This window comes from Neopelma chrysocephalum, unplaced genomic scaffold (assembly GCF_003984885.1).
Source record: "Neopelma chrysocephalum unplaced genomic scaffold, ASM398488v2 Primary Assembly neopelma1_81, whole genome shotgun sequence".
Classification (NCBI taxonomy): Eukaryota; Metazoa; Chordata; class Aves; order Passeriformes; family Pipridae; genus Neopelma; species Neopelma chrysocephalum.
This window is the reverse complement of record NW_020897743.1, coordinates 1,772,987-1,793,029: the sequence shown is the minus strand read 5'-3', so window position 1 is coordinate 1,793,029 and position 20,043 is coordinate 1,772,987. Positions and strand designations below refer to the sequence as shown.

Sequence of the window (20,043 nt, the reverse complement as noted above, 5' to 3'; positions counted from 1 at the left end):
TGGAACTACAGAGCTGGACACGAAGGAGAAGTTGCTCTCTCACGGGCTGGGGAGAAGGATCATGGACCCCGAGGTCAGAGCACAGTTCCTTGTGGACAGACAGATGTGCTGTTTTGCAGGCATTGACAAAAGTGACCCTCTGAAAGGGATGCAGGAGAGGAAAAGCCTTCCCCAAATTTGGAGTTGTGGGTCTGAGATCGCAGGTGGGCTGATGGGAGCTTAAAGCACTCCAGAGAGTCAAGAGGAGAAGCAGGAACTGACTGCTCTGGGGACTCACTCGGTCATTTCAGATAATCATGGAATCACAGAAGGGTTTGGGTTGGAAGGGACATTAAAGACCATCTTGTTCCACAACCCTGCCATGAGAAGCGACACCTTCCACTAGACCAAGTTGCTCAATGCCACTGAAAAGAATAGTGTTTTGGCAAACTGGTTTGGCTACTTTTTGAGGGCAATCTGTAATGTGGAATGACAAACACAGGACAAAGAAATCAATTTATCCTGGATTTTTCTCCTTTCCTGGTTTAAGAGGTCTTAGAACCCCACCATGCTGTGGCAGTGACCTTCCCTCCTCTCTGTCCCCATTACCTTCAGCCGCCCGTTTGAAGAAGACTTTGCAGCTCCCACAAGTGAGGGCTCCGTAATGGCACCCAGACGCTTCATCTCCACAGATCAGGCAGGTCTTCTGAGGTGGGAAGTAATAGTCAATGGGCAGGACATGGTCACGGCCAGTCTCCAACCTGCAGCATAAACCAGAGAGAACAAGGGAAGGGTCAGCAAACGTGGCCAAGACAAGCTACAGGGAGCATCGCCACGGGGCCTGGAGAACCCTCATGGCAAACCCCAAACTGAGGTGATGAACAAGCCAAGCACTGAGCAGCAGGCAGGTGAGCAAGGACTGAGCCAAACCTGGCTCTGACCACGCAGAGACCGTGCCAGGTGCCCCTCCTGACACTGCCCCGGGTGCAGTGTGTGACAATGTGTGACAAAGTGACAGCACAGCCCAGAGAGAGAAGGCGACTGAGCCGGGCTGTTGCAGTGCCCATGGAATTCTGGCTTCAGTAAGGAAGCTCGTACACCAAACAAGGCAGATCACAGTGCTGCCAACTGCCTAATGCCACGTGAAGCACCCAGCTGAGATGTCCTGAGAGCCCACCCCCTCCCCAAACAGCCCTTGTGCTTTCCCCACCTACATGCCCACATCCTCCCCTCTAGGCCGGCGCCCTTCTGCTGAACCCCTCCCCACCCTGATCTGATCTCTGATCAAATCCATGGAGAAGCTGCTTTTCCAGAGGACATGGCAGCAGGAGAGGGGCTTATCCAAATCAGGAGCCAGCATGCCCAGGCACTCTGGGGAGCAAGAGCACATTGAGTTATTTGCTAAAACTTGCTTTTTCTCCAACCACTGGATGAGGCTTCTAACAGTCTGCAGGTCACTGCAACTTTTGAGTAAAAATTAGATCCCTTTTGGTTTCTAGCATTGTTTGTTGCTTTCAGGTGGGTTCTGAGAAATCAGATTACATGAACAGTGAATGTAACAAAGATGGGACTTCTTGGAAAAAACCTTTATACCCAGAAAAGCCCCACCTGGGCCCACAGTAAACCCCAAACCCACCAAAACCAGATTTTTCCTTAGATATTCTAATTCTCATAACAAGAGCTGCTTTATTAGTCCAGATTATCCATCCCCTCCTGTTCTGCTTCCTGAGAGACATAAATTAAACTGAGGAGAGAGAGGTTTTAAATGGTTTTTATATGATCTGGGATGCTCAACTCCAACCCAAGACCAGGCTATCTCCAGAGGACCAGTGCAGTTTGCCCGTCACAGTGGGCAGGGCTCTCTGCCAAAGGACAGCTCTTTTCCAAGCCCTGGACAGCTCATCTCCAAGCCCGTCACACCTTGGGATTAAAACACAACAGGGGACAGCCACTGGTGATCTCAGTCTGCAGGGTGACCTTGCTCTGACCTCGCTGCCTGTCTGTCCCCCTGCAGTGCTGCTCCCTCCTTTCCCTCACCTGGGAGCTGTGCAGACCCCACCTCAGGCGCAGATCAGTAACTGGAGCAGCAAATTCACCCTCAGTGCTTAAGGCAGAAACCTTTTGAGTGATTTTTCATCTCTTTGGCAGCAGCAATCAGAAACCCATCTGTAGATGCTGCTCAACCACCCTTCCCCGACCATCTCCATTTCCAAGACTTTTCTTAAACTACTGATTAAATGAAGACACAATTGGCTGCACTGCGACTGCCACAGTCTAGTCCTGATGCAAGCAACGTCTCCCTGTCTCAGCCTCCCTGGCATACCGCCCACCCTCCTGGCATGATCCCACCACCCCGTCCCAGGCACCCCTGCACCCTCCCACACCATCACCCTGTGCCACAGAGCCCTGGCACCCTGGCTGCTGGGGAGCAGACCCTACTGAGGAATACCAGCAGCACGTAAAAAAGCTTGGCTAAAAATGTCTTATTTCCCCAGCATGTTTTCGATTCCCACAGAACCAGATCTTTCTGCTAATGACCCAACACCTCTGTTTTCCCCCCTGCGCAGTCAGAAATCTGACAGTGCATATTTCCCTGTTTCCATAAGGCTTCCATGCTCTCTTCCCCGTGCTCAGCACCGTGTGTGCCACAAGCAGCAGGGCTTCTCACAGCGGCTGTCCTGACGACAGACACAGGACCCCCCAGAACACCCTGGGGTTTTTGAGGATTAATTATCGAAAACTGAAAGCAGGTTCAAAATTGAGTGGCTTCTGAAACAGCTTTTAAAGAGCTGTTTCTGCACAGGAAGAGTTGTGCAAGTGCAGATACACCTTCCAGCAGGTGTGTATGGAGTGTGCCCCTCACGTGTGCCTGTGCCAGGGGTGGGGCTGGGTAGGGCTCCCCACGCTCCCTCTGTGCTCAGCCACCCTCGCCCCCATTGCTGCCGAGGGATGGAGCCTAGAGGGCACTGGCAGATGTGGAAGGTGGTTCTTGGCCATGGGACAGGCTCCTGTGGGTAAGGGGGCAGCCGTGGGGCGTGGGCAGCCCCGTCGGGGCAGGAGATGGTGTTCTGGCAGGTGGGGAGCAGCTCGGCCGTGGGCCCTGCAGCACTGACACCATTCCCAGCTGCCTCCCACACCTTCCCCACTGGCAGCCACTGCCCAGAGCTGAAGGACCTGCCCAGGGACGCCCTCAATTTCAAAATGATGCCAATTTACCTTTTCTTTTTTATTTTTAGAGAGAGAATTGCAAGAAAAACATAATTTAAAATGTGGGCAACTCAGAGTGAGCTGTGCTAATGGTTGCCTTAACGATCCACTTTCCAGTTTCCAAGAGACATTTCCAGGGTGTTCTCAGAATGTGCAGGTAATAAATAACACTGCAATGAGCCAAAGAGGTACCTGGGGAGGTTTCAGGGGCCGGTAGCACTCTGGGCAGAGCCTCAGGCACCACCTGCCCCAGGGTGCCAGCCCCTTGCCCCCGCGCAGGGCACACGAGGGGCAGGAGGGTGGCTCGGCAGCTGGCTTGCCACCTTTCCTCCAGGTGGAAATATGTACCCTGTGGGTCCCCGCTGGCTGCACCCACCCCCCAGAGCCGCAGGAGCGCTGAGGTGGAACCAAAACAAGCCCCGAGAGTGCTGCGGGGGGCTCTGCAGGCGGTGCGATGCACGGCGAGCGCCGGCCCGGCTGCGGAGCCCCGGCAGGGCGATAGCGGCGGCACAGACACAACTGGGCCGGGGACACGGCCCCAAGGCCAAGGTCAGGGCTCTCACAAAGGAGCTCGGCGGCTTTCGTGGCGGGAAAAAACAACCTCGGTCTCTCTCTTACAGCTGTAGGAAGAGCTTTACTGTTGTTTGAGAAGGCTTCTGCAAGGAAATGGAGAGTTTATTGAGCTCCTGCCACATGCAAATGTTTCTGGGGAGTAGAAACGATCGTTTTGCAATGCAAGCATGTGTTTGTCATTAGTTAAATTTCACCAAGCAGCCACATTTCACAACACATCCAGAAAGCCAAGAGCAAGCACAGGTAAGAGAGGAGCCAACCACTTCTGACCCACAAAGGAAGTTTCCACCTCAGCAACAGCCAGTACAGGGCACAACTGCCCCCTTGCCTGCAACTTCCCACCCCTAAGCCAGATCAGGATAAAGTGATGGCAGCTGCCATGTGCCCTGGCACGTCTGGCACAGGAACCCTGGAGTAGGGCACCCTGGTCCCACACCTTGCCCTCTGGGGAAAGGGGTAGAGGGTTTGCACCTTCATCACACTCTGTCCAGAACCTGCCTGTCCATGATGCTCAGGAGGACGCTGAGCCCAGAACTGAGCCAGCACTCACACGTGAACTCAGGTGACACAGAACCCTCTCCAGTCCTTTCAACTGCTTTCAACAGTCATTTCTGAGACACTCTAATACTGTCAGGAAGAAGTGCTGCCTTTAAAAAGGTATTAAAAGTGCATGACACCCTCAAATGCAGTATTAAAACTAACTAGCTTTGCCTCCTGCCTGGCCGAAGGTCTGTGACTCACACTGAGGGGCCAGAGCCACGCTCAGCACAGGGCACGACTGCTCACTTCGGGCACACCCTCATGTCCCCTTGCACTGTCATTTGGCTGCCACTGGCTCCAGCCAGTGTTGAGCTGAGCCTGTGCCCGCAGCCACCACACCACGCTCACCCACATAACAAGGCCTGCAGGGAAACTTTAAAGCATCTCATCTGTTAAAATGCTGTGAGCAATTCAATCTATGCAGCCGTGGACACTGATTTTATTTCCTTTCTTCTAAACAGCCTTGAGTGTGTTTCCAATCTGCCCGTGCCTTGTTTTCATGTGTGATGGCTGGCAGCAGAGGCACAACAGCATCTGAGAGCAGAGAAGGGCACAGTGTGAGCCACAGGCCTGGTAAACACACACGAGAACTGGATCATCACCAGATTTAATAAAATAAATATTAGCAGATGACAACGGGTTTTTCAAACATCCCAGCAATGGGAGCTGGCTGGAGGAAAATGCTTTGGAGAAGGAGAAGGTCCTTCCACTGACAGCTCTCAGGAGCAGGCTGGGCTCTCCAGCCCTGGCACTGCCTTCCAGCCTCGGGGGCACAAATAGCTTCCACAAGTACAGCTGCACAAATCCCTTCTCAAATCTCCAAATTAAACTCTGTTTTCTCTTTTCAAATACACTGTTTATTTATTTTGACAGTTTATTTTTCACACAGAGGATCCCCACTGCAGCCGAAGCCTCCCCACCCCCAGTCCCTGGCTCTTTTCCCTCCTGTTCTCCTCTGCTGTGTACAAAGGCTGCTGCTGCATGGAGCCAGCCACTGTTTGTCCTGCTCTCAGGAGACAGCCCCAACCTGCCAGCCTGACTGGCCAAGGCACTGCATGCCCTTTGATGGGATGGATGGCAGAGCCACAGCATAACCCAGACCTCTGGGGAGGCTCCTCATTTAACAGCAATCCTGGGCTCTCATCTTTCAGTCATCCCTAAGGAAGAAGCAGAAAAGGAGGTTATAAAGGTGAAAGGTGGCAAGTTTGCTACACCTGGAATGCAAAGCCCGGGCACAGCCACCCTGCAGCCTCTGCACCTCACCAGTGGCTGTGGCAGAGGCTGCTGCCTGCACTGGGGTGCAGCTGAGACCAAGACTTCTGCCTCGAAACCTGAGCTCCAGCCAGGAGCTCAGGGAGCAGCTTAAATAAATCAGCTCAGAGAAGAGCTGATTTCCCCAGACAGAGCGGGTACCTACAAAAAGAGACAGCACAAGTGCATCACAAGGTCACTTCAGATGGGAACTCACCTGATTACAAAGCACGAGGGGGACAAAAAGGAAATGAGAAGCAGCACAGACAGGCTGCAGCCTTGAGGAGCACCAGTGCCATACACTGTATCCTCCTGGTGACTGCAGAGTCACCTGGAGTCACCAAGGACAGGACCTTGGTGTCCTTGGTACCCAGGGAGCCCTACTTAGTTCCCAAGGAGACAGTCTGTCCTGACTGATATTTATGCAGTTAGTTTAACCCACACCATAAACTTCCATTCTCAAATCCATCTCCTCTGCTGACAAAAAGAAAATGTGCCTGTAAAGAAAATCACAAATAATGAGATACCTGATCCATATATTTCATGGTCCAAGAGACACGGCCATGATTCCAGGCTTACAGCTCCCAGGAAATTGTCCAGGGTACTGTGGGCTTGTAATGCCACGTACCAACATCTGTGCCTGTAGGAGGAATTCTACCTTTCCCTCTCCCAAAACAAAGCACAGTGATGCTTATGAAACCCTCTGGGAGAGGGAATGATGCTTATGAAACACTCTGGAACAGGGGATGCAAGTTCTTGGTGGATTTTCCTACAGTCAGTGTGCTGGGCGGATCTCCAGAGGAACAGAACACTGGACCGGTGTCCAGCCACGAGGCACAGCACCTTGGGTGACCCAGTCACGTGGCCTGGAGGCATTTCCACAAATCACTCGGCCAATCAACGAGGCACCATCGTGTCCCAGACTGAACCCAGCAGCTGCCAGAGGGTGGGATGATGGGGCACGGATGGCACGGGCGGCACGGGCAGGAGGGGACTGATGTCAGTGCCATACTCCCTTCTCAGCTCTGCTCTCCAACCCAAGTGCACCTTCTAGGCAGCAGGACGAGCACTGCAGCCGCATTCACCAGCCTTCGGGCATGGAAAGGACCCCTGGGCCTGCATCCTGCTGGGGGCCATTGGCACAGCACTGTCACCTCCAGCCCCTGGGCAGCACATCCAGCAGCCAACCCTCAAGCACCTCAGCCCCGAGCCCCCACCGGGATCACCTCGGGGCACGCTGGATCTTCCCAAAAGCCAGGCTGGCCCCTGCAGCCATCCCTCCACAGGGACCAGGGCACCTCTGCTACTGGGACAGGGTGTCCCCGCGGTCCCCCAGCTAACCACAGCATGTGGTACAGTGCTGCCAAGAGAAACCCAAGGTGAAATAATTCCAGTGTCACACAGAACTCCAAAGGTATTCGGAATTTAACTTGGCAACAAGGATCAGGTGGTGCTGGTAGTCGGAGGTCAGTGGTCAGCTCCCACCTGGGCTGCTGAGGGATGCCAGGATTCATTCCCAGACACAGATATTTAAAACACAAAATATTTTCCCCGCTTCCTTTGGCAGTGGGATTATTGCTACGGAAACCAGTGCTACAAATTCTGCATTTTCATTTCTCCACTGGATGAAGCATGAGGCAAAAACAGTCAGATGGCAACAAGGGCGAGACCCAGTGTGGAAACACGAGGAGACCACAAATACCACAGATTTGGCACCCGCCCGGGGAGGCACATGGGATGAGCCAGCACCCTCCCCCTGGCGCAGCACAGAGCCCTGGGGATGGACAGGCATGAGAGGAAGAAGCAGAACCTCCCATCTCGGGGAGCAGCCCCCGCTCCCACCCCTCTTACAGGAGGGGTGCCAGGGCTCACTGTGGTGGCTCTGCACTGCTGGTCCCACAACTTACCAGCAGAATTGGGTTATTTTTAGGCGTGTTTATACCAAGACCAAACCTTTTCAGAGACACAACTGCAGAGGCATAAAAATCCTTTTCCTTATTATGTCTGGAAATGGATACAAGCTCTATCTGCAGAATTCCCTTCAGCTCTGCTGGCAAAGCATCGGGTTTCTAAAGGAGACTTCACAACTTGTGCAACACTATCATGTTCCTGCACCCTCCAAGCGGATCATGCTGTGAGTCATCCCAGACAGCATAAACACACTAATTATAACCAAGGTTTCACCTACTTAGTGCCAGGTCTCCCTGGCACTCTTAGCACCAATCTCAGCAGCACAGGCAACATAGAGGCAAATTCCTCAGCAACCCATGGCCACCGGCTCACATCCACCAGGTCCTCCTGCTCCATGGCCTGGCCTTCCCAGCGTGCCCAAAGCTCACAGCTGCCCACACCTGTCAGCTGCAGCAGGACCGGGGCAGGAGTGGGGCAGGGCTGGGGCAGGAGCAGGGCAAGACCAGCCCCTCAGCAAGGCCTGGATGGATGGATGGATGGATGGATGGATGGACAGCCAGCTATGCTGGTATCAACCCCAGTGGTACGCACCCCCAACCTGGGGCATCCCAGCCCAGCATAGACTGGGAAACAGAACTTTGATGCCAGTTTGTTCTTTCAGTGACACCAGGCAGGGACAGCCAGACCTGTCATTTTGGGGGCTGAGAGCATTTCTGGGGAAATACAGAGGGCAGAGCCCTGTAGTGATGCAGCAGTGCAGCTGGCTGATGCCAGGGACCCACGGGCGTGGGAGGTCCTTCCATCACCACAGACCCACACTGGAGCTTTCCCAGCCCTGCTGGGCAGCAGTACCCAGAGAGAGCCGTGGTGGTTTGGCGATCAAAGCCCTACCCCCTCCTCCTCTGCTGTGCTCTTCCGAGCAGGCGAGGAATGAAAGCAGACAGGAATCGTTTTCTTTCAAGCCCGCCTGCAAACCAAAACACAGATGCCACATCTAATTTTAGGCCTCCCAGCCTTGAGAGTGTTCTCTGAAGTCTCTTTGAGCGAGCAGCAAGATAGTCAGCTCAGGACGTCCTGCCACAGTGGCCACGCGCCCGCCTTGACCCCGATTCTGAAACGCCAGGAGGGCGGGGGCAGAGCCCCATCCTCTCCTCCAGCCAGCAGGGCACAGCATGGCCAGCAGTTAACAGATCCCCACTGATCCCAGGAGATCCTACAGGACACGCTGAGCTCCTGTCATTAACTGGAATCACGTGCAGAGGGACTTGCTGGCCACCCTGCTAACCCCAGGCTGCCACCTTATCCGTGCTGAACATGACAACTGCTCCAACTCAGGCCATAATCCAAGGATTTAAGCACCCACGTGTCAAAAGGGAGGGTGAACTGAGCAAAGAGAGAACGCTGCCCTCTGGGCTTCCCTTAGCTCCCACCTCAGCTCAGCCCTGTCTGACCCTCAGCTCAGCCTTGTCTGACCCTCAGCACAGCTCCAGGGCGATGTTCTGTCCCAGCACTGCGCTCTGCTCCCCCTTTAAAGCCACCCCAGACACAGCCCAGAACCAAGGACCCAGCACTTGGCACAGGCTGTGCTGTAAACAAGAAAGGGAAAAAAATGCCTTTGCTGCTGTTGTTTTTCTAACCATTTAAAGATGCTCCCAGGCGACTTGGGAGCAGACTGGGAAGTAACGGGTTTCTTTGCAAGAAGATCCTATTACCAGGGAAAAGACTTTTTGACCACAGGTGACGTGAAAACAAAGCCAATTACTGAAAGGCAGAAAACAAAATCCACGTGAACAGGCTGAGTTCACAGGGATGACCTCACACATTCTGAAGCACAGGAGCACACATGGGGACGAGGCCCGGAGCCAGCCTGGGGGGTCAGGGGTCCCCTCGGACCCACGGCTCCAGGCATCAGACCCCAGATAGAGAGGTGCCCCCCAGCCCTGCCCTGCCAGAAAGCGGGAGAGGGGCCAAGGGTGACCTGAGGGGCTGGTTCTCAGTGTCTGAGTGGGGAGAAGGAGCGATGCCAATCCCACATTGAGCCCTGTGCCGCCCATGCAGAGGCTCACGGAGCCTCAGTCAGGGGACAAGGCCACCTCTCCTTCCCATGGGCAGCACGGGCCACGGTGCCCGTTCTCCACGGACATGCCTGCAGAGGGAATGCTGCAGGCCCCTGGGCAAGGGATGGGTATGTTCCTCACACAGAAGAGAACACACACACTAATCTCTGTGTACGGTGTTCACAGAAAGAAGAGAATGAACATCCACAAATGTGCACAGGCACACACACTATCCAAGAGAAACTGTAAATCATCTGAGCTATCTTTGCAGGGGCATTTCATTTTCCAGTTAATGCATCTCATCACTTCCTAGATGAAAGCAATTAATCTGATCTGCATGAAATTCCTTTCTTCCTTTCCCGTCTCAAGAGGAAAGAGGAACTGCTGAGACACTCTGCCCCAGCCCTCCCAATGGCACGTCAGAAGATGTGTGGATGCTGTTCTGCAGATCAGCACGAGGGGGAGGAGGCAGGAGCCTTCACAAGGAAATTACCAGTACAGAGACTTGTGCCTGGGCTCTGTTCTCAGCACATGGGCCAAGGTCAAAGCATTCTTTCTGCCATTTCTAACCAGCAAAGAAGCCAGAGCAGCTAAAATATGTAACAAGAGCCAAAGTGCTGAGGGGCTGGTAAAAACACCAGAGAAGTGAAGTATCATCTTGGGAGACACAAGAAACCCCCTCCGGCCATCTGCAGGCAAAGAGAGCATGGAAGGAAGGAAGTAAAGCCCAGGGTTTTCCCACCTCATCCCAGAGACTGAACACATCCTCTCTAAAATGTATTTTGGAGATCTGCAGCCTCCCCTCTGGCATCAGTGGGGACTGGTCCCACAGGCAGCAATTCCAGGAGCCCTCAGCGGGATGGCAGTCTGGCAAAAGAAGAGGCTGCTGTAACAGAAGGATTTGCCCCCAAGGCTCCTTCCAAAGCCAGAGGCTGCAGCCAGCCTGTTTGTGGTCCTTGCTGGAGCTTATTGGTGTGGAGGGAGAGAACACCCACCAGCCATGAGTCTGTCATCAGATTCCCCAGGCTCCAGCAAGAGCTTGACCCCGAGCCTCACGGGTGGTGCTGGCACCCGGATCAGGCAGCAGGCACCCAGGACATCCCCCCAGCACTGCCTGTCACAGACAGCTGGCTACAGACATTAAAGGTGTTAAAGATAAATCGTTCTGACTGCGGCCATGCACAGCACATGAACAGCAGCCAGGACTCTGCGTGGAGCTCTCAGGCGGCTCTCGCTCTGCACAGCCCGAGCAGGACTCTGCCAGCCCAGGCACACCCCAAATGTGTCCCAGGGGCATCCAGATCTCCAGGCAGATGTGTAAAAGGGTAAATGTGCCTGTGCCTGGGTGCTTGCCCCAGCTAAAGCTGCCCACAGTGCTCCCTCCCCTCACGCCAAGGATGGCCTGGACCAGTACTGTCAGTGTCCCAGTACTGGTGGTTCTGCACTGACGTTATCAGCCTGATTTAAGCCATCTCTTTTGCCCCCAGAGCTGTTTGGGAAGGGACAGCCACTTTGCCTGTGTCTTGAGTTCAGCACAGTCCATTCACTACCTCCAGGCAGTGCAATGGAGGCACCCACTCAGCCCCTCCAACAGAAACACGGGCTCATTCCAGGAATCACTATATACTTAATAGGGTGCACTCCCTCCCTCTGTGAGTAGCACAGGGAAGCCACCAGGACACCTGCAGAGAGCACTGGTGTAATCCACCCCTGCGGACACCCGAGCAACCTGGAGCCAGATGAACTCAGGCAAAGGGCAGCAGCTATAAATACCTGGAAAACTGGCTTGTACTTTTGAGATTATTTCTACTACTGCAAATCACTTAATCTGAGGTCCATATCCCTACAAATCATTCCCATCACTTCTGAGGACAAGCGAGCACTTGACTTTGTTTTCACTATTTGCAGATGCCTCCCCTGCGGGGGGGACTGGGGAGCTCCAAGCCACAGCACAGCGGGTGACCTCGTTCTCTCTGGCCTCTGCTCAGACTGCACCAAACAGGGAGAAGGCAGCGACACGAGAGCCAAGTTGAGGCGAGGTGAACAGAGCCTGCCCTCCCATCCCACCCCCTGCCAGCGCCGGCGGCTCCTGCCTGATCCCGAGGCACGGTGCTGCACTCCTGTAACCCCACTGCTGCAAACACTGTCCCGGGAGCTGGATGGGGTCAGCCCTCCCCGAGGGGCACTGGGGTTTGCAGAGGTGAACAGGCCATCGGACGGGGCACAGAGTCCAGCACACAGCACGGTCCCCAGGGACAGTCCCCAGCACAAAGCCAGCCTGGGCCCCAGGACCCCAGCACTGAGCTGCCAGGACTGCAGCCACTCCTACGCACCGAGGAGCTGCTGCCAAGCCACAGCCTCCTGTCAAACCTCATCCCCTGCCTGCAGAACAGGGGCAATTCTTGTTTTCCACAATTGCCTGGAAGATGAATGAATTGCTGTGCATGAGTGCTTCAGCAGTAAGGTGCTGCTGAAGCACGAAGTACTACTACTGGGAGTATTTTTTTACTGTTAGAGGATACTTTGAACCTCATTTAAAAATACGGGCGAGGGGAACCAGGGTTGTGATGGTGAGATTTAAAGCAGAACAAAGCACAAGCACACGCTGCAGTACCCGTGAGCACTGCCCACTGCAGGCAGCTGACAGGGGTGAGTAGGGCACCCCTCACCGTGGGGATCTCCCCCAGGAGGCTCCTCCATCCCTTTGCCCATCATCTGGAGCTGACAGGGGGATTAAGTGCGGTTGGACATGGATGAGTAGCACGGGCAGGTCAGCAGAGACAGAGACAGCGGTGGAAACAGCGAAGAGGGAATTTGGATGGAGAACCTCTGTCACAAGTCTTTGCCATGACAACTGGGCCAGTTCCTTTTCATTTCAATGAGCTCCCTCGTACCACTGTTAGTGCTAACAAACAGAGGCAGCTCTGGTCCCCACAGTGTGCAGTGACAGTCGATAGCAGGGCCACCTGCCACTGCCAAGGCCACCTCTGGGCACGCCTGCACTGGCCACACACTAAGGGCTGATGTGACTCTATCTGCCTCTTAATTGTTACCTGGGCATAAATGCTTCGCTGAAACAGGAGACAGGACATCTGCCTCCTGTGCACGCTGTCTCCTGGCTCTCTGGAGGAGAAGAAAGCTGGAAGGGATCCAGTAGCCTCACAGGAAACACTGCCATTGCTGCTTCCCTATGAACATGGTGTAGAGCTGGGCTCATCCAAGGTAAGAGGAGATCACTCCAGTCAATGTTCATGTCTTACCCAATGACGACCCCAACGGGAGGTGCCTGTGCCCTCTGTGCCACGTGACCACCTGAATGGGGTGTCACAGAGCCACCCTCACCAGCTGGCCCAGGCTGTCCATGAGGGCTTCGAGGCATTTGCTTCACATCAGTTTGAGGTGCAGAAGTAATGGCCCATTTTCGCGAACGAAGATTTGGGGAAAGGTCTTTTTACCTTTCCAGCCTGCGCAATGGATTTTTTAGGTGAGACACAGCCTGCGCTGAACTGAGCCCACCCTTTAATCCTAAGGTTCATCTGCCGGGGCCAAGCAAGCTTGGACAATGGCAGTGAGGTCCTCAGGACGTAGGTTTGTTTAGAGTGTCCTTCTCATAGATGGATGGCCACAGAGGGCTAACGACCTCCATCAGGCCAGGAGACCGGGGAATCGAACCCGTGGTCGCAGCAGTGAAAGTCCTGCACGCTAACCACTAGGCCACCAGGGGTCTCGGTGCAGAAGTACCTTTTGCAGAAAACCCTCAAGAAAGAAAATTCACTTGCAAGAAGTAATGAATTGAGATGAACAGGAGGAGGAGAAGCCCATGGCTCCCAGGCCCTTCCAGCAGCTCAGCTCAGCTCACGTCCTGGCCCAGCGCTGCCTTTGGGCTCACAAGGCCATCCAGCGGTTTCTCACTTGCAAATATGTCCAAGACTGCAAAGCCCCTGGAAATACATTGGGAATGCAGCGGGAACCAAGCACCACAGGCAGAGCTGATGCATCTCAAGACACAAGGTCATCTTGCAATACACCAAACACAAAAATCCTCCTTCTGTAACTCAGGTGTTTTGGGCTCCTGTGTCAGGACCATCCCAGACACCACTGCAGCCCCAGGCCTGACATAATCCCATGGCACCCATCATCCCATGGCACCATGCTCCCAGGCCTCATGCTGAGTGGCTGTCCAAGGGGAATCCTCTTTTTTTCTACATATTTCCAATGTCTCAGAGCCACCCCAGCTGCACAGATCTCTGTGGTCTCCCAGGGCAGCTCTGAGAAACAAACAGTTTTTACTAGAATTCATAGAAAGTCTCCCACAGAATAGTTTTCTTTCAGTAAACACTCACTTGATAAATTTAAAACATTCCACAGCATGATAAAATAAATACAATTATTTCTTTTGTAATTTTAGTCCACAATCACTAGCAGAAAGTATCCACTGCAAACCCAAACCCAGCAGCCTCCAGCGAGTGCTGCAACTCCAGACAGCAACTGCCAATGGAGAACTGTCAAACTGGGACAGCCACCTTCAAAACAGCAATTTATAAAATATGAATGAGGGTCTGTGCCAAGACAGGACTTGAATTAACGGGAATGACAGAAAAACACAAAGAACTGACCTACTGCTCTCTACTACAAATTGTTCTTAACCCTGTGGAATGAAACTGCTTTCATCACATCAAACCAAAGTATTCCCATATGACTACAACATTTCCAGTATTTTAGGAAATTTTAGGATTTCTTCCTTCAATACATGGCACTGTTTCCAGCTTTCCTCCCAGCTCAGGAGCACGCTCTCCTGCCATGCACACTTTGCCTTCTGATGCGCTGCAGCTTTTGCGGTGCCTGTTCCTCCCGCTGCCCACCCGCACTGCGCCTTCCCCTCCCCTCGGGACGCGGCACTGACCCCTGGCACAGACACAGAGCGGGCTGTTGTCTCTGCCAGCGCCCAGCACGGCCTTGGGGGATCCTGGCACGGGGGTGAGGGGAGCTGGCGTTGCCCCTCGGATGCCACTCGCCTTCGCTGCCTCGCTACAGTGTTTCTGCTTTGATCTTTCCCAGGGCTGTCCCACACCTTCCTCACTCTGAGAAAGGGACCAGGGGCAGTGATTTCCAGGAATCGCGGGTTCTGTGTCTCTGGGACACGATCCCAACTCCACACCAGCTGACACCCGTATGTATGGTGGGGTTCCTGCCCTGGGAGCTGCTACCCATCCCCATGGCAGGGATCTTGTCCCAGGGCATGACACCCTGGGACTACTGACCCAGGGGTGACTCCTGTCCCCCAGACCACAAAATACACTTTATTTCTTATTCCCAATCAGCATTTTGACACTTTGAGGACATAATTCTGTCTTCAAAGCAGCACCAAAGCACTTCCTATTGTTAACTGGCTCTTGAGCTGGAATGAAGTTGTCCTAACAAGAAAACCAGTGGTCATGCCAAAGGCTGGCTGCAAGAAGTAGTGCAAAACACAGCTCATCTGTGCAGTAGATAAATACCAGGGAATCTGTAAATAGCAGGAAGAATGTAAAAGCTGCACAAGCAGAAGGAGAGCTGCCATGGGCAGATCCTGTACAGCTTCTTGGGCAGATCCTATACAGCTTCCTGGGCAGATCCTGTACAGCTTCCTGCTCGGAAGCCTCGGGAATACAGGACAGAGCACACAAAATGCCTATGTGACTCCAACCCACTGGTGTCCTTCAAGCTTTCTGTGGATTATTTCCTTGGCAAAATTTTCTGATTTCTCATCTGCTGCTTCCAACACCAAGTGCCCCATAGAGCCCAATCTTGCACTGCAGCCAGCACTTGAGAGAAACTAGGGCAGAATAATCATTGCTGATACCAAGCATGAGACTGTGGAACCAGTTTCCAGAGGGTATGAGAGCTCAAAAATTCAAGACGTGGAGAAGAGGATGGGACAGCCCAGAAGAAGATGGGGCAAGTTCTGCCCTTGAGCAGTGAAGAGGCAGAGATGCTGTGTGCTGTCAGCAGCCAGGCAGGTCCCACACAGACACCCCACGTGTCTGCCCTCCACAGCCCAGCCCCTGACAGGTGACCCATCTCCCCTTCCCAGTGGTAAAGGCAGAGCTGGAGTGTGAGAGAGCAGGGAAGAGAGGGAGGGACAGACGGAGGAGGGAGGGGAAAAGGAGGAGACCGTTTTATGAGGCTCAGTATATGTTCGGGAGGAGGAGGAGGATCCTCCAGTGCCGAGCTCCAGCGCAGTGAGGGGCAGCACCCGCTCGGCTGCTCCCCCGGCCCGAAGGGTTCTCCTTGCTGAGCACAACTCCAGCATCCTCATGACTCCAGTCACCTGGCCTCAGCACATCACTTGTTTCACAAGCTCAGCTCCAGCCGTGGGAGATGAGCACCCTGCCACAGCCTGGTAACACGGCAGCTCACACTCCACCGAGCCCCGAGTTCCCCAGTCCAGCCCCAGTGCTGCTGTTACTCTGTGTCTAACACAGCTGTCCCATGCCCCTCGGCAGGGAAAGGATTGAGAGGTGCTGAGGAAGAAATTTGTTTGTTTTCTCTTCTCCATTTATCAGGAACCAACAACAAGCTTGACTCTGCCAGGCTCCCTGTCCCTGGGTCTGTGTTGGCCAGAGGGACTGGCTGCCCACACAACGTTCTGCCACCCTCCACTTGCCTCCAAAAGAAATATTTACATCCTATGGCCAATCCCCGGAGCAGAAAGGTCACACTGACAATAGCAGACGGGAGGGTCAGCCCCTTCCCAAGGGCTTTGGAGTCCTGTCAGCACAGAGCTGGGGGTCCCCAGAGCCCTCCTGGGACAGGGATGCTGGGGCAGCTGCTGCTGGGCACGGACTGGGAGTGAGGGCAGCCCTGAGAGCAACCTCCTGCCTCATCTCATCTCTCAGGGTTAACAGCTACCCTTCATCCTTTCCTCTCTTTGTCAGAATCTTACCTCCTCCCTCCACAGGCAGGAATTACTGCAGGTGTCATCTGTAAGCTGTACCACAACTACAGAGCTGAAATGATTACAGAGCCCTCGAGCCAGGCGATGCATAAACATGTGGCACTGGCCCAAGCTGATCATAGCTGGACTGGGAAGAGGAGCCACAGGTAGGTGTGACCAGCAAACACCAGGATTCCAACCAGTATCAGCAACAGGGAACACCAGTGATAGCAAATGCCACTTAAAACCATCTGAAGCTACATGGACTGCAGATTTTCCTGAGCCAAGAGACCCTTAAATCCTTTTCTCCTCTTTCATTCCATTGTTTAGGTAGCAGCTCCTTCTCTGATTCCATTTCAGCTTAAACCAGAGGCCAACCCTCCCTCCCCACTGCTGTGATTCACCTTCCAAGTCATTGTGATGGTGGAACCTTGGATTTATTCTGTCAGTGCTGTGTCTCGCTCCTGAAAAAGGTTTTTCAGTCACCTCAATAACTGCTGGTAGTAATGATGCAACAACCAGAGCACAAAGACAAACAGCTCAGAGTCTATGGGGTGACAAAAGCTGGGATTAGTTTGCTAATTACACATAGGCACAACTGGCCCAGTGAAGGACACTGTATCAAAAGCTTTAAATTAACCCAAATTGTATTAATGCCCTCAGTCGTTCTGTGTGATGTGTCAGCACCTCTAAATCCAGACACCACCCTGCCATCCAAAGGGGCAGAAGCGGCTACAGACCTGCCCAGGAGCAGCAGCCATCCCAATTCCCCCCAAATATTAACAAACTGCTCATGCTTTAGTGTCATATGAGGGGTGTTTGACTCTAACTCAAAAAATACTTATCCATACCTGGCCACAACTGCAGCAGGGCAGAGCTGAGCTTGGGAGAGCTTCACCTGGAAGAGCCACGATCCTGCTGGCAGACAGTGGGACCATTTGGAGAGGGAAGGAAGTGGGAGCAACACACCTTGAAACGCTCCTTATTCTCCAAAGCAGGCTGTGTGTGCCGCTGCCCCCCCCAGCACCTCCCGGCACAGGGAGCAGAAGTGCCAATCGCCTCAGGCTGGAAAAGCTGGGTGAGTACCCAGGAGTGCCCCCCACTGCCCTCACAGAGCGCTGAGGCTGCATCCTCTGAGGCTACGAGGGGAAAGCTCGCTGGGCAATGCCACGTAGGACAGGAGCTCAGACCCAGCACCAGACACAAGGAGGGGGGTGCAGGTCCAAAGCCAATCATCCTTCCATCAGGGAATTTTACTACAGAGCCTCTTAGCTCCCACAACCCTTTCTCCTCGCAGGCATTGTTGCCTGTAATGCTGGTACACGACCCACCACACTCCAGCAGCAGCAGAGGCTGTTCCTGTGCTGGCACCGCCACAGATCCAGGAGAAAACACAAAGCCGCAGGAATGGACCAGCAGCACACTGTAAAGCTAATGGAGACTTTGCTAGGATGAAGTGTTAAACCTGGCAGTGATTAACACACATGGCTTGAGCCAGACCACGACAGAGCGTTCCGCTTTCCTTACTGTGTTTGAAAATCGCATCTGAATACAGAGAAAGGATAAATCCCGTCAGCCCATCATACCTTCGCAGCAGCAGGGTAGTGCTGTACAAGCACTGGAGTCCAAAGGACAAGATATTGGTGTTGAAAAGGTCACTGTGCCAGCTCCGAGACCCCGCTGATCCCACAGAAGTCTGCCAGGGGAAGCAGGACGCAGTCACGGCACACCGAACAGAGCCGCAACGAAGAGGAGGATACAGCACTTGCCTCAGGAATGAGGGAAATGTCATTTATCTCTAAGGCATGACTCGGGCAAAATGTACCTGCTGCTGTCTGGTCCAGCCCCCACGACTGCCCACTGACCTCCACGGGAGCCCAAACCTGCTCTCCTCAGCGCTACGTTCCCTGTCTGTGCAGGATCCCACTGCACAGGCTCTGCAGGCAGAACGGCTGCATGGCCGAGCCTTCTGTCAGCACAAACCTGCACCACCATCGCCAGCATCCGGAATGCTGAACTTTTCCAACTTGATTCCTCCCTGCTCCCTCTGTGCTGATTCCAGCAGAGATTTATCCAGACTCCAGAGGCACGCCTGGGGCTTGCGACGCTCCTGCCACGTACGAAGCTCACAGCTGGATGATGGTCACAGCTGGATGACGCTCACAGCTGGATTCTTTTTGACATATCTTTAATTTTATCCCCTTATTTTTTGCCAAGCCCTCAACTTCTCTGTACGATCCCCCAGTAAATCACTGCATGGATGGAAACTGCCACAGTGCCCAAATGAAGCCATGAACATTTAAAGCACAAACAAGCCCAGAGGCAGCACAGTCACCCCGTGCTAATTTAGCAGAAAAATCTCGTTGTTCATTCAGCCTTTGCTCCCACCGTCCCAAGCACCACAGGGTGAGCGTGTGGATGCAGGACTTCCTTGACTGCAAACCCCAGCTGAGGCCTCACACCTCGTGGCTGGGGCTGCCTCTGAGCCAGCAGAAAATCGCTTGTGCAGCCCTGTCTCCCTCCCGTTTCCATCAACACGGCCGTGCTTTGCTGTGCTGACAGGTGAGCATGCAGGTACCCACTGGTTTAGATGCTGTACACGATTTTACAGAGATGGTTCATTGCCTTTTTTTGAGGTTAATTCACCAGGAAAAATTACTTTTGATCAAATCCTACTTCTCAAACAAACTTCTCCTTCCCTGCTGCATTCCCAAAACCCATTCTAGCTCTACTTTAAAACACATTTTCTACCTGTACTTAAAACAGCCTGGAAGCACAAGTGACGTTTCTCTGCCGCTACATTCGGGGTTCCCTGCTATGCACAGCGCATTCCGGGCGCTGGGAGGATTTTAATTCGATCTTAAGATCCGTCCGTGCTTCAGGCACAGCATCCCGATCCTGCCCACTCCCAGCGGCGGGGAGCAGATGCGTGAAGAAATGCGATAAACACAACGATCTCACGAAACAGCGCGGACACCGGGTACTCCAAGGTACTCCTGGCACGATCTTGCCTAGTGAGTCCCAAGTGACGGCGTCCCGGCAAAAGGGAAGGTGCGGCAGCGGAGAGGGGCACCGAGGACAGAGCGGGGCTGGACTCGCGGGGTGCGCGGGGCAGCTGCGGGAGGCAGAGGGGCGGCCGGAGGGGAGCGGTGCAGGGTCGGGGTGAGGGGTGCAGGGTGCCGGTGCCGGTGGGATGCAGGACGCGGGGTGCCGGCCGGCGGGATGCGGGGTGCAGGATGCCGGTGGGACGCGGGTACTCACCGGAGTTCGCCGTAGGCGCCGGCGTAGCCCTCGACCCAGGGCTCCAGCTCGCTCTTGATGCCGGCGGCGGTGGCTGCGAAGGGCGCCCGGCCTGGCGGGTACCAGGCGTCGGCGGGGCAGTCGGCGGGCCCGGCGGGCGGCTCGGGGCACGGCCCGTACAGCTGCCCCTCCTCGGCGAAGAAGGTGGGCCAAGGGGGCGCGGGGCCCGGCGGGACCAGCTCGGTCCCGAAGCGGCACGGACCGCCCCAGCCGCCGCCCGCCGCGGGCCCCGGCCCCGCAGCGCTCTCCAGCTTGACGCGGCCGAAGCCGCGGGGCAGCCCCGGCCCGGCGGGCGGATCGGCGGCCAGG

General features: G+C 54.4%; 1 protein-coding gene across 1 annotated transcript in view; it reads right to left on the bottom strand.

The window, feature by feature from the left end:
• AR (androgen receptor) overlaps positions 1-20,042 on the bottom strand; it is a gene marked incomplete at its 5' end in the record, with an annotated part of 39,088 nt that extends 19,046 nt beyond the window's left edge. The window contains 2 exons of the mRNA XM_027690419.1: positions 589-740; positions 19,696-20,042. Of these exons, the coding sequence (XP_027546220.1) occupies positions 589-740; positions 19,696-20,042 (499 nt within the window). The remainder of the gene's footprint in view (positions 1-588; positions 741-19,695) is intronic.
• Between the last annotated feature and the right edge of the window lies 1 nt (position 20,043).